This window comes from Cuculus canorus, chromosome 12 (assembly GCF_017976375.1).
Source record: "Cuculus canorus isolate bCucCan1 chromosome 12, bCucCan1.pri, whole genome shotgun sequence".
NCBI lineage: Eukaryota > Metazoa > Chordata > Aves > Cuculiformes > Cuculidae > Cuculus > Cuculus canorus.
Window position 1 is genome coordinate 13458221 of NC_071412.1, and position 14731 is coordinate 13472951.

The window sequence follows — 14731 nt, forward strand, 5'->3', positions numbered from 1 at the left end:
ATTCACACACACCCTCACGGCAAGGATGCAGCTCAAGCAGAAGGTTTCCACTCCAAAATATATATGGAGTGTGAGTTCCCCACATGTTGCATCACCCATCCTTCCGCAAGCACCCTCAGGGCTCCCTGCAGCCAAGGCACCAAGGAGGAGAGTCTCTCCTGGCAATATTTGGGGGAACAGTATCCCACCACCCACCCTGGGAGCCCATTCGCATGGCCAGGGTGACCATGGTCCCTCAGAGGGACAGTGAAGGACAGGGGAGCCGCAGGCAGGCGCCAGCCTCACCTCCAATGCGTGCGTTGTAGGCAATGCCCACGATGCAGTACGAGTTGTTTGCCGCCGCCGCCACTTCCCCTGCGCAGCGAGTGCCGTGCCTGCAAAGAGAAATCCCCATGAACTGATTTCCTGTGGTGAAGGATCCCTCCAGCCACCCAGCACACAGAAACCAGCCCTGAGGCCAGAGCAGTGGAAGAAAGTGCCCCAAGAGCTGCAGAGCCAAAACCCACAACAAGGGATGGAGGTAACCAATCTGGCAAGCAATTTGCTGTTTGCATTTTTCACCTAGCTGCAATTTGCTCTTTGCTGCTTTTTGCATCTTGCACCTAGATGTAATTTGCTCTTTGCATCTGGCACCTAAATACAATTTACTATTTGCACTTCACACCCGGATGTAGTTTGTCCTTTACATTTTGTACCTAAATGCAATTTTCCCTTTGCATTCCCAGTTCTCCACACACGCCACCATATGCCCGTTCTGCTTTAATGGAAAATTAAAGCCCAGAAAGCGTGTCCAAGTTTAGACCTCTAAACCACCCAGCCCAACTCACATGGTTTAATCCCCAGTCATTGTGAGGAACTCCCTGCCTTTTAATGACTCAAGGCTTCGTTAGGAATTAGCATGTTTGCCATGGGCTGGATTTGCATTAAATGCAATGAACCTGTGCAAAGCCTGTAAGGCAGCATCCTCTGCAGCTCCGGTGATGCATTGGAAAGGCCACAGACCTAGAAGACACCCCAAAGGGAACACCCAGCCCCAAGGACCCCCACCACAAAGGCACCAGCTCCACGGCAATTACCATCACCTACTTATTCTCATTGCTGGCATCGTAGCGTGGAGTCGGGTCATGGTCATTCCCGTTGACATCATAGCTTGCAAGAGGGTCCTGAAAACATGTTGCCACCATTAAATTCAACTTACCAGCACGGTGCAGGACAAAGTGGCCTCAGCAGCAGTGTGGTCCTGCTTTACTCACAGACAGCTGGGCAGTAAATGCTATTTTCCACTTAGTTTGACTATTTGCTCAAGAGTCTTGGGCAGTAGCCCCTGCTGAGGAATGGGTGCCCAGGGGGAAACATCTTGCTCCCACCAGAGACAGGCCTTCTGAGCTCCAAATCCTACTAAATCCAGCCCTGTCCCCTCTGCTGCCGTGGACATCCAGGGGCTGAACTAGAGCCGTGTGGGTTTGTGCAGGTTTTTGGCTCTGCCCTGGTGAGCCGGAGGGAGGCGGCCGCTTCCCAGGCAGCTGCGAAGGGAGTTTCCCCCAAACCCTCTTGTCCAAAAACCTCATTTCCTTCTTAAAAACATCTTGAACTTTTTCTTAAAAACACTTTTCTTCTAATCTGCCAATGCACATACTTAAGCTCTGTTTATATGCTAAAATTCTCCATAAATCAATTCACAGTGAGGACCAGCCTCAGACCACCCATCCCAGCCCATCCCAGCCCATCCAGCCCCCAGCTCACATAGTTTTGCAGGAGGTCGGGGTGATTCCTCTCTATGCCATCATCGAGGATGGTGACCACCACGTTTTTGCCGGTGTAGCCCCTCTGCCAGGCTGCCAGGATGTTCATCTCCGATCTGCAGCGGCTGCTTTTATCACTGCAGTGCTATAGGGGGAAACACAGCTGCAAAAAGGCTGCAACCCCTTTTCAGCCCATCTAACCAAGCAGCCAGGCTGGGAGTCCATTTAATCAACCACAAAATATATTAGCATCCCACCCCCTGCCATTGAACTTGTAGATTTGTTGTAACTCTATTCCATTGATCAAAGCCATCCAGCAGCAGATAATTCAGGCAATGCTATCTCCCTATTATTCTTTTCCCCTTCCGTTTCAAATATTGCAGGCTCTTTGGTTTTGAAAAGCTCATTTCCTTTCTGCGCTTAATTTTCAATGAATTTCACTGTCAAATACAGATCGATGAAGCAGGCAGGAGAAAAATGATAACGTAAATAGATGGTTGCATCTCTCGGATGGGTAAATTGCATTGGCGCTGCAGCCACACTGCTCCCAAAGCCATTGCTGTGCAGACCACAACGAGCGGCTGCGAATGACGGCGAAACTCTTATAATTCAGTTCTCTCGTGTATGAATCCACAATTTTAAAATCCTGCTGCCAAGCGCGATTACTGATATTAAGGTGTTTCAGTAGTGGCTGGGCTGAGCAAGGATTGATGAAAGCATTTGATTACAAATAAATAAACCTCTCTGTAAAGCAGTGGGTTCCTCGCAGGGCGCTGGAAGGGAGACACCCACCAGGTACCACATGTTGGGCCACACCGGGTCGTTGAAGGGCAGCATGTGCGGCTCGCCTCGGACCTGCCTCTTCACCCGCCGCTTCACCTCCTGCTGCTGCAGCCAGTCCACCTGCAAGCAGAGCCATGGGTCAGCATCACCCACAGGAGCAGAGCCTGACATCACCTGCGGGCAGAGAGTCTGGTATTGTTCACGGGCACAGAGCCCAGCATCGCCTGCTGAAACAGAACGCGGAAGCGGTACAAACCACAGCCTGGACCATTCCAGCATCATCCCATATTCCAGCAAAACATCCAGTTCCTTTGGCAGAACTGCCGCAGAAATAGCAGCTTTGTTTTAGGGAGAGAGGATGAATGAATGGACAGACAGACAGACAGACAAGGCAAGCTCAGCTCTTTGTGGTCTCCACGCCAGACACAAGATATCTCCCCCACTGCCGCAAAACCCTTGAGCATAAATAACATCGCCTCCAAGCGCGTGCCTAAATCCCCTTGGCTTCACAAAGCGCTGGAGACAAACCACATATTTCAGTGTTTAGTCAAAGTGTTGGAGGAGACTCAGGTGCTTGGCTTAATTTTGAGGCTGATTCTTCCTCCTGGCAGGGAGGCAGCAGTAGCTCAGTCCTGAGTCTTCAGCAACCGGCTCCGGGCTGCTCATCCTTCAAGCTCCTCTCCTTCTGATAAAGCAATAAAACTGGGGGATTTACCCAAGCACAACACGTGTTTCCCAGAATTACGGGATGATCACACATGGTCTCGGCAGGTCTCAGGGGATGCGGCCAGCTCTGGAGAGGCATTTTTGGCACCGGCTGCAGGCAAAGTGGCCTTGGGGCTGACCGCTCTGACATTTGTTTGCTTTTCAGTGGGGCATGACACGCAAAGAGATCAAATGGGAAATGAGCTGGAAAAGGTCAGGATTGGGAAATGCCAGCGTCTGCTTTTGTTGCTGCGGTGGGAGCTGCCTAGGGTGCCAGTCTGGGAGCAGCCACTTCCCATCCCTGATGAGTGTTTTCTCCCCTAGATTCTTTATTGCCCATAAAAAGGGCTCTCCTGCCTTCAGCGTGGAGATGAAACCCAGGTTTATTAAAAACAAGTTGTAAAAGTAATTTATAGACCAAATCTTTATGTGTGCCTGTGCTGGGGGGAGAAGGGAGGCACCAGTTGATGAGCTGGGAGAGCTCCATAGCACATCCCTCCTCACCAGATGCTTTCTTCTCAAGGGCTTGGGCCCTTTTGGGAACAGCAGAGCTGCTCTTGGGGATGTCTCTATTTTTGTGACTAATGTTTTGTAAGAAAAAGAATAAAAGTAAAAAAAAATCAAGTTTTTATTGGGCTCATTTATGTGAAAACCAGCAGCTGAACCGAGTTGTTCTTGCATGGTTTCTGGCTTTCTGACTCGGGAACACAGTGATGGAGGTGAATGGGGAGCTGTGCACATCAGAAATCCAACAGTTTCCAGCCTGGGGCTCGATTTGTAAACATGTATATTTTAAAGAAAGAAAAACCTGATGAAAGGTAAAAGACATACATTTCATAGAAACGTGAGTTACCGCACTGTCTTGGCTGATAACAGAACACTGTTTTGCTTCTACGACAATGGATTTAAATGTTGGGAGTAAATATAAAACTTCATGGTCTAGTAAAAAAAAAAATAAAGACATTAACTAGTGGATACGACCCAATTGCCAGGCTTTTCTCCCTAAAACAGCACTCCCAAGCAGCATTACCATGGCTCTTGCTGCTCCAGCCACAGCTATCACCTTTCCCTGTGGCTTTGCTGGACGCAGGAACCATGGAAAGATGTGGGATTTCACAGGGTTTTGCCAGGAGCTGCGGTGCCTCGCAGGGACGCCTGCGTCTTAAACATGTTCCTGATCAGCCCCAGCACTGCCAGCTGGGAGACAATGGAGAAGTCTTGCGTGGACAGAGAAGAACAAGCAGTTTAATGGCACTAATTCCAAGGGAGGTTTGCTAAATGGATGCGACTAGTGTGGAAAAACAACGGGCGAGCGGGAAGCAGCCTGGGGCATCCGTGAAATGGCTCCAGCAGCTTGTGAAACTCAGACCAACTTCCATCGCTCATCAGGGTGGGGGCAAAGCTTCTCGGAAATGTAAAAGGCTTTTTGCTACTAGAAATTGCCAAAACTGTTACAACACAGTCCTGAGCCTGAGGGGTCCCAGCTCCATCCCTGCAAACCCTAATTTGCAATAACAAGGCAACCCTGAGCGGCACCAAAAGACCCCGTGAGCAGGCATAGGTATCACCCTTCGCCCTTGCTGGAAACAGAAGGGCAACTTTTCATTTTCACTCTTTACTTCGAGATTTTCAGTAGATGATGCTCAGATCCAGCCACCCAGGGTAGCTCCACCAAACACAGCACAGGCGGGGATGCAACTCCCTTTTTAAATCCAAAAAAAGCAATAGCTTGAATTATTGCAGTGGATGTGCAGGAATTAAAGCAAAATCCTGGGCAAACCAGATGGCTCCTGAACATGTTTGCCATAAAGCATGGCAGAAATAATTTAGGTGGGATTGTTTTTACTACAGTGCATGGCCAGAGGCACAGGGACTGAGGCTGTGGTATCTTTCTATGAGGACTAAGAGATCAGAGCAGTGAGGCTGAAAGCACAAGCATTGCGAGGACCAACAGGAGCAACCCAGTCAGCTGGGAAAGTTTACTCTGATGAGAGGTGCAAGTGAAGCCCATGCGAGGGGCGGCATAACACAGTGTGACCCCACTTGGCATCCTACTCCACACCTCTTCCTCTCACCACCACAACCTGGCCCCCAAACTGGTGCATTTTCTACATTTCTCTTCCATCACATGCTACATCACTTGGCTCATATCAACCTCGAACAGAGGAGCCACCGATCACAGGGGTCTCTTGGGGTAACAAGGGAGCTCAGTAGCAGCATGGTCCCGTGGAGGCCAGGATCCTGGGTATCATCCCAAGTTCTCTGGGTCTCCTGTCCCCCAGCTGCACATGTGCTCAGGATGGAGGGCTTGGCCATGGTCCTCTTGCTGGGACCTGGCCCTTGTGCCACTCACCACCACGGCAGAGCAGACTGATAAATAACAGCACTGGAAACAATAGCTCCTAGAAGGTATGAACCACCCAACATCTGCAAATGATTGAAACTGCTGGTTCTTTGGGATTTCTGCAAGATTTGTTTCCATTTTCACTGTTGCAGCTCAGGTCTCCCTCTGCTTTGTGGTGATGTTTTCCTACATCATGCATGCTAAGCCAGTGTCAAGACTTCTCCAAAATGACTTGCAAATGTGCATGGGAGAGGAGAGACAAGACATGCCAAGAGGTCTTGAACTCCGATTAATAACAAAGGATTAAGAGAACAGGAGCTGATTGTTCTAGTTTGCAGTCCATAGAGCAAGGTGAGGTAAATGTTAATAAGACTAAAAGCCAATTGATTTGGTTTGCATTGTAACTAGACTTATTTAAATGAAAGTATTTCAATCGCAGAGCTAAATTCATCATTTGCTGGGATGTCTGTGCACCTCCCTGTGGGCAAACAGATTTAATTACAGCCCATCACACTTCCAGAGCGCCAACGCTCCCCTTGTTCACGTTTCCCCCACCAGCAACACTGCTGCTCAGCAGCAGCCACGCATGAGCCTCCTCAGAAATGTGCTACAGACCCCATCCAAGTATTTAACAGCAAATCCCTTCAGAAAGATGGCTGGCTGGGGAAAGCTGGGTTGCTGTGTGGGTCTGGAGAGATGTGGGTGGGATGCATTGTGCTGAGGGAGTTAGAAATGCCTGAGGAAAGAGTATCCCAAAGTTGGCCAGGAGCATCCCAAGGGTGGATGGGCATGGGTGCAAACACCAGCAGCTCATTGTAGTAAGTACTTTCATTGCAATGGGTTTTCTTCTGCATTTATTTCCTCTCTCACCCAAAATTAGACCCTCCTCACACATTAACCCTTCCTTTGCTCTGCAGAAGCAACATCTCACAGGGCTCAGGCACTGGGTGGAGCTGAGGAGGGCAGAAAGCCGGAGGCAGCACAGCAGCCCTTCCCTACCACCCCAAGCCCAGCTCATCAGGTCCCATCTGTCCCTCCTTGCCTTTTTCCCCCTCATTCTCTGCTACTTTTGTCAATTTAGCTGTGCTGAAAAACCTTTTGGATGCTTGCTCTAAGAAAAAGCCATGCAGAGCTACTGCCAAGGATTTCACACATAGCAACCATTGAGGCAGCAAGTGTTGTGGCAACTGGATCAACACCCCAAGCATGCAACAGCCCTTCTATCCTGGAAGCCTTTTTTTTTCCCCCCTCTTTTCTTCCTCCCGGCTTTCAGACAGATGTTAGTGTTTAGTCACTTCTAAGTATTTTTCATCACCGATCGACGTACCCATGTCCAATGAGTCACTCTGTGCGTGCACAGGGCTGTGGTTCGAGGATAACATGTCAGCACAAGATGCTTGAGCTCACACTTGACCCAGACCATGACAACGGGCTCCTTTGGAGCAAGCGGGGACCATTACCCCATAGATGCTGGGGGACCCCAGGCTGCCTAGCCTCGTACCTTAGGGTCCATGCGCAGGAAGTTGTGTGGTCCCCGGCTGCTCAGCGTTGAGCGCTTAAACGTCTTGCTGTGGTGAAAGTGGTAGTAATTTTCCAAGCTCCCAATCTGTAAAAAGAGAGGGTTTTTTTAAAAAAATGAGGTTTTCCCGTGGTTTCCCATTGTTTTGGTGCTGGCAGCATCCCTTCATGCATCGGTGCAGCTGTGCCTCACACCACAAACCTGAAACTCCCAGGCAAAGCCGGGGTTCAGGGAGGGGATGCAGGATGCTGGCACTAACCCCGGTGCCGCCGCTGCAGCAAACAGCGCTGGTGGCCAGACGCTGTGCCAGCACAACGGAGTCCGGAAAACACTTTTATGAATTTTCACCCATTAAATGCATCTTTGCAAACTGCTTTCCATCAGCTCCCAAGCAGAAATAATGAGCTAAAAATGAGCTCAGCAGCTGCGGCGGAGCTGGGGGAACTGTGCCTCATCGCTCTGCCTTTCCCCACCCGATGCTCCAGCTTTGCCTGGCAGTAGGAAGAACCCCGTAAGGAGAGGTGAATGCAATCCCTGCTAAGTGCTGGGATGTTCCTGGGAAGTGCAGGATAGAGACGTGTTTAGTGTGGAGCCAGGGAAGGCAGCAGGAGTCACAAAAACAACTATGTCCAAGCAAATCAATCTTCTTTCCCAAGGTACGTATAACCCATGCCCCAGTCTAGAGTTCCACCCAGCAGTGAGTGCAGCTCAAAAGCGAAGGTGAGCCGGAAAAGACAGCCCCACTGACTCCTTTCAGCTCAGGGAAGCCTCATCCTCCTCTTTTACAGGTTTTTGCCCACTCTTTTTTTTGTTGCACAGAGCTGAAATGCCCCATGTCTGCAGGAAAGCGGCATGTTGACCATGCCACCCTGCCAAGCCCCTGGTGGCTGCACTGCCTCCAACCCCCTCATCCCAGCAGCTGGAAATGAGGCAACTGCTCTTTTTCCATCACAAAAGCAGGAATAAAGTCTCAGTGCTATGCAATGAGCACCTTGGGATGAGTATCTTGTGAGGATTTGCAGTCATACGGATGGGGGTGACCTAAAAGTTGCGTGCAACTGCCCTTTCTCACCTGGTTCTTGGTACAAACTTGGTGTCTGCCATAAATTCCCTTTTTCCCCGAGGCTGATTTTCTTTCCCCCCAAATAAAACTGTCCCATGGCCAGGAACTGTGTGCTGCAGGGAGCCAGTGGCAGCTCCTGTGCCTGGTTCATGAGATCAGGATGAGCCGCGCCAGAAGCCCCCTCTGTGATCCAGAAGAGGGAGCGACATCCCCAAGGCCAGATCAGAGCTGGCTGCAACAGGACAGGGGGGAGCAAACAGGTTTGTCCACATCAGGTGCTGAAGCAGATGACAATTGAAAGAGGGGAGGTTTAGAACAGACATTAGGAAGAAATGTATTACTGTGAGGCCCTGGCACAGGTTGCCCAGAGAAGCTGTGGCTGCCCCATCCCTGGAGATGTTCCAGGCCAGGTTGGATGGGGCTTTGAACAGCCTGATCCACTGCGAGGTGTCCCTGCCCATGGCAGAGGGGTTGGAACTGGATGATCTCTAAAGTCCCCTCCAACCCAACCCACCATAGGATTCTACTTACATTTTTATCACACTTAATACCTTGAGATTTGCCAGTGCCTCTTACAGCCACTAAATATTTCATTAGTTTTGCCTCTGCCTTTTGTGCCAAAACATCATTTTGCCAATTTGACTTTACTGTTGTAAGCATGATTTTTGTGGTTTGTTTCCACTGAATTTAATTTAAACCCTCCCTGTCCCCCATCACTGCCTTTTTCTTTGCATTATAGCACAGATGTGCATTTTCTTTACCACCTACATACAAAGTGGTTGCTCTCTGCAATCTGCATTTGGCTTTTAAAATTCATTCCTCAAATCCACTCTTACTTAGGAAAAGGAAGGAAGATGCTCCAACTGCCCCACGTTTTAGGGAAGCCCTGCATGAGGCCACCCTGCCTCTTGCTCATTCTGCCTGGAAATCCTGATCCCACAGCCCGGGTGGTTCAGCTCCACATCTGCCAGCTCAGCCTGCAGTTTGCAGGGTTATAATATTCAGTTTATTCTCATCTCCGGTCCCTCCAGCGCTCATCGTAACAGGATTACTCTCTATAAACAAGCATCAGCTGAAGAACAGCTTCTGTTCCCTACTGGAGCAGGCACAGGGCTTTGTGGAAGTCTATGCAAAATTACCACACTATGCAAGTCAGCAAGAGGATGGGGAGGGAGATAACCCTTCCCAGGCTCTGGGGATGCGTGCTGAGATCAGCAGGAGAAGCACCCTGTGCCCCAGGTTCTTCATTCTCCTGGGATTTATTGAAGGAAAAATAGGAAAACCTTCTCAAGTTGGGGCTGACTTAAAAGCCAGCCCTGCTCTGAGCAGAGGTTGGACCTGGTGACCTCCAGAGACCCCTTTCCACCTAATCTATTCTAAGAAGAAAAATTTAAAAATGCTATTTTTTTTATTTTTTAATGGAAGAATCTTTGTTCTCCTCCTTGAGGTCGGCCAGCTCAGTGAGGGCTCCGCACTGCAACCCCAGGGATAGGAGTACTGGAGACACCCAGGAGAGTTGGGTTTTCTCTGGTGTACACCATCAGCAAAGCCACAGCTACGGGGAGGGTGGAAAACCCAGCAAAGCACCCAAGAGGCATGGAGTGGTTCCAGCAGGACGCCACCATGGGCTGATCCTTCTCGGCCACTGAGACAAGCAATCATACCCATCAGCTCCCAACCAGCCAGCAGACAGCCACCCCTGCTGGAAAGCCCCAGCTCCACCACAGAGGAGATAGTCCAGGTTGCCACCAACTGTGATTCCAAAGCCCACCCACCTACCCAGAGCCCAGCCAAGCAGCCCGAGATATGCTCATTCCCTCCCCCAGTGTGTTTACAGCTATCCGCCTTGATTTCTTTGGACATCTCACTTCTGCCAAGTATGTAGATGGAAGATTCTCATTTCCACATGGGTCAATTCTAATTTTCCCTAATCAATCCACAGTTTTGGGCTGAAGTTTCAGAGCAATTCTCAGATTTTCTTGAGGCAACTTGAATTTGTACCTCAATAAAAATGAGGTGGTTTGCTTTCCCCTGTTAATTGGGGCAGAGGAGGCCCTGGCGGGTGCTGCACAGCTCAGCTGGGTTGCAGGCGGAGCGCCAGAAGGATCATCAACATCTTTTGCACCCTGCATAGCCACTGTTACTATGCTAAGGGTGTCAGTGGCTCTGCTTCGAAAAAACCACACACCAGCCAATGTCATCTAGCCAAACTGGGAAGAGATGAAGCTGAAGGAGCTACTCATGGCCCTGATGGGACTCAGGCGATTAGAGAGAAATGAAGATGCACAGCAAAAGATAAGAGGTAACAAGTTGCAAGGGGAAAAATCCTATTTGGGCATAAAGACAGTAATTCTTTGTGTAAGGTAGTGACACACAGGCTTGGGAGGTGGTGGGACCTCCACCCTTGAAGAGCTTCAGATCTCACCCAGATGAGGCTGTGCACAGTCTGCTTCAGCCTAAAAGTCAATTTGGACCAGAGGCCTTCAGAGGTTGCTGCCAACAGGAATTACTTAAATATGGTCCTTAACAACATTTAAAAAAAAGTATGATTCCAAAGGGGTTTGTGACTTCCTGATCTCTGTTTTCATATGCTTTCTCTCCCAAATCCCAGTGCCACCTGTGAGCCCTCCCCACAAGTGGCACCAGGGCAGGGAGAGGCACCCAGGAGACACTCCTGCAGCAGGACCTGGCTCTCCCCATGCATTGCCAGGTGGAGATGAGCCCAACACCCACCCTGCCTCATTAGCAGCCATTAGTATTTCAGGCAGGTTCAAGATCATAGAATGGTTTGGGTTGGAAGTGACCTTAAAGATCATCCAGTTCCAACTTCTCTGCCATGGGCAGGGACACCTCGCACTGGCTCAGGCTGCCCAAGGCCCCATCCAACCTGGCCTTCAACACCTCCAGGGAGGAGACAGCCACAACTTCCACAATGAGATTGCTTGTAGCTAAAGGATCATGGCAAAGGAGAGCTTTTTGGGAGCAGGATACTGCCAAGGGCAGCACTAGAACCTATCAGGGCATTTCCAAGCCCATTTGTTCCCTCATCATCACAGCAAAATCTTCCAGCATCTCACTCAAGTCATCTCATTCCCACAAAAGGCGGTTGCATCAGTGCTGATGTCCTCCAGTAGGATGGTTCTGGATAGTCATACCAACTACCCCCTCCTGGGGACACCACCCATCCCCATCAGGGACAAGCGCTCCAGCCACTGAGCTCCTGCCTTCAGGAACACTGCTCTCAGACAGCCACAGACGGATTCATCCCAGCAAGGACCAAGCCCAGGGCTGCAAGGACAGCATTGCTCCAGCATTCCCAGATGGAAGAACCCAGGAAAGCTCAAATTCCAGCCCAAAATTAACCCTGTCTGTCTCCTGCACTGCAGGTGAGGCCACTGAGAATAAGCGATCCCACCCATAACGTACAACATTGGAAAAATTCACATAAATACTGTCACTAGGATAGGAACAGGCTTGTCACAACACTGGGGACAGTGGCAAAGGCACTGCCTGGGGCACCAGCACCACAAAGCCCTCACAGTGCCCTTGGCCAGGGCCTGTCCAAGCTCGTCCAGGCTCTTGGGGGGTGTAAAAGCATTTCCTTTTGTTTAATTGTTTGCTTCACTTACAGAGAAACTGATGCAAATGATTTCCCAAGGGAAATGTCACTCTGCTGTGACCCAGAAGGGCTTAAGGGTGTCTAGGTGAATGGTTTGGGCATGGGAAGAGCTTGGGATAGCTTGGACATGGGGCAGACGCCTGTGTGCAAACCCCTTTGATGCTCCTCAAGGCAAGGAGCTAATCAGAAGACTCCAAGATTGCACCTCCGAGGAAAAGAGACTAGCCACCAACGCAAGGCTGAGCCTCCCTTGCGCCCAGCTGAGTCACTCTGTGACTGCCATCTCCTCCCTCACCATGTTGGACTCCACCACTTGCCTCCACCAGAACATCTCCCCAAGGCAGGATGACAGCTGCTTGGCAGGGTTTTCCAGCAGGTTTCATCCTTGATCAGCTCCCCTTGGAGGGCACATCGCACTGGGGACGGTGCTGCCCTCAGCAGCTCCATGAGCAAAGGACACAGTGAGGGAAGCCGAGGACACCCAGGCCCACGCAGGGCTCGGCGCACCATGAACCCCAAGCACAAGACAGCAAGTGCCACCCACAAGCACATACGTGCAGTGTTAGTGGCTCCTTGGGGTTTGGCCCTAGACAAGCTTCTGTGGGAAAACCCCAGGTGGTACGGAGGGTCTGGAGAGCTGAAGGCACGGCAGTGGGAGTAGCTGGGGAAGACCCAGCGGTGCATGAGCTCCCAGCATCCACGGGAAAGGCGGGAGCCAGGAACACCCTGATGCAACCACAGAAATATTTCCCTTGCTCTCAAGAAGGGCTCAGGGGGAAGGGAGGGAAGGATGCTTCAGCCAGGCCATGTTGTGCCCATGGGCCAAATGCCTCCAGCATCGCAGGGACAAGCTTGGGAAAGCCAGGATGGGGAGCAGATGCTCCAGCGGGCGAGGATGCGGTAAAACCCCAAACCATGAGCTGACATTAGGCTGATGCAAATCGGGAGAGAGGGAAGCTCAATCAAGATATTCTCTGGCCGAACAAGGATAAACACCGAAAAGCCCTTTCAGTTGCACAACTGCATTCCCCCAGCCCTGTGACAGAGGCATTTGAATAATACACTATTTTCTCCTTGGGTGGGAAGCCAAGTACATCAGGTAGGGGATGGAGGGTAGGACATGGACGGTTATGCCCCGTGGAAGGTGACAGATACCAGTACAGAAGACTGTGTCCCTGATTCAACCTCCTCCCCTCCAAAAATTTGTTTACACAGCACCCTGTGACTTTAATGACACTTAAAAGCAGGGTTGCACTGTAAGTTAAGGCTATAATTTATAGTCCAGGAGACACCTTGGGCAGGAGGACAACCTGAAGTGTCACCCAGCCAGAGGAGCGCTGAGCAGCCGCACAGCGCAGAGGCCAATGAACTCTGAGGACATCAGCCCACATGTGGGGTTACAGAGAGGGTGAAGAAATTGAGACAAAAGAATGAAGAAACTGCCGTGATGAAAGTCACCTTTAAGCCATCCATGTGCTGCAGGGGATTGAAAACAAAAGTTCTTCGTGTTCCCAAAAATCTCTGATAAACCCGGGCCAGGCAGTCCAAAGTTTGTTAAATCCACAAAGGTAACTTTTCGGGATGGGGAGAACTTGTGCAAGCCCAGCCGGGGCGGCGTGGGGAGAGGGCACCGGGCGGCCACCCCCGGCCCTGCCCCGCTCCCGCCCACCGCTCCCGGGACCGCCGCTGCCTCTCGGCTCCCCGGGAGCTCCCGTACCCCCGTGCTTCCCCACTCCGGGACCCCCGGCGGCTCCCCGCTGCCGGATCGCCGATTCCGGGACCCCCGGCAGCTCCCCCGCAGGCTCCCGGTGCGCTCCCCCCCCCCGTAGCCCCCGCTCCTCGGGAGCCCCGGAGGCTCTCAATGCGAGACCCCCTGCGCCTCTCCGCTCCCGGGATGCCCCCGGAGGTGCCGGTGCCAGCCTCCCCGCAGCCCCCGCTCCCCGGACCCCTCGACAGTTCCCCGGGACCCCCTGCACCCCTCCGCTCCCGGGACCCCCCGGTGCCAGCCCCCTGCAGACCTCATTCCAGGGACCCCCTGCACCCCTCCGCTCCCGGGATCCCCCGGTACCAGCGCCCTGCACCCCCACTCCCGAGATTCCCGACAGCTCCGCTCCCGGGACCCCCAACCTCCCCCCCACCACCGGCTCCCGGTGCAGCCCCCACTCCCGGGACCTCCCGCTCCTCGGAACCCCCGGCGGCTCCCGGTGCGGCCCCCCCCGGCCCTAGGACCCCCGACAGCTCCGCTCCCGGCGCGCCCCCCCCGCCCCGTCCCCGGTGCCCTTTACCTGCCCCAGGCTGATGTACCCGTAGGCGGCGGCGAGGCGGGCGGCCTCGGCGGGGCCCCCCCGCACCCGCACGGCCCAGTGGTTGGTGTAGAGGGTGCGGGAGGGCTCGGCCGCGGCCCCGCTCAGCGCCAGGGCCAGCAGGCAGAGCCGGGCGGCGGCGGGCATGGTGCGCTCCGCGGGGCCGAGCTGGGCGGAGCGGGGAGCGGCGCCTTTTAAAGCGGCCCCGGAGCCCGCGGGGGCGGGGGGATGCTGGGGGGGGGGGGGGGGGGGGGGGGGCAGGCGGAGGCGGCGGGGAGGGACCGCCCGGGAGACAGCGCCGGGGAAACGGGGGGACGGGGCGGCTGCTGGGTACCCTCTTGGGTTGTCCCCTGGTTGCAGCCGAGCATCCCTCCCGGAACCCCTCCAGCCCTCTGCTGCGGCCGAGCGTCCCTCCCGCAACCCCTCCAGTCCCGTGCCTGCCACCGGGTACCCCTCCAGCCCTCCCTGTTTCCCCTGCCTGCCGCCGAGCATCCCTCCTGCTACCCCTCCAGTCCCCCTGCCTGCAGCCGAGCATCCCTCCAGCAACTCCTTCAGCCGGGCATTCCTCCCGCGACCCCTCCAGCCCCTCTGCCTGCAGCCGAGCATCCCTCCTGCAAACCCTGCGTGCCCCGAAATGCTTCCTAGACTGCTTT

General features: G+C 52.9%; 1 protein-coding gene across 2 annotated transcripts in view; it reads right to left on the reverse strand.

The window, feature by feature from the left end:
• Nucleotides 1–14258, reverse strand: part of PCSK6 (proprotein convertase subtilisin/kexin type 6) — a 36835-nt gene extending 22577 nt beyond the window's left edge. For both annotated transcript variants that reach the window (XR_008451852.1, XM_054077596.1), the window contains exons 1-6: nucleotides 14061–14258; nucleotides 7076–7180; nucleotides 2535–2645; nucleotides 1744–1887; nucleotides 1087–1163; nucleotides 286–374 (exon numbers count right to left, since the gene is read on the reverse strand). Coding sequence is in view for 1 of the 2 variants with exons in the window: in XM_054077596.1 (XP_053933571.1) it covers nucleotides 286–374; nucleotides 1087–1163; nucleotides 1744–1887; nucleotides 2535–2645; nucleotides 7076–7180; nucleotides 14061–14225 (691 nt within the window). In the remaining variant the exon portion in view is untranslated. The remainder of the gene's footprint in view (nucleotides 1–285; nucleotides 375–1086; nucleotides 1164–1743; nucleotides 1888–2534; nucleotides 2646–7075; nucleotides 7181–14060) is intronic.
• Nucleotides 14259–14731: the final 473 nt, after the last annotated feature.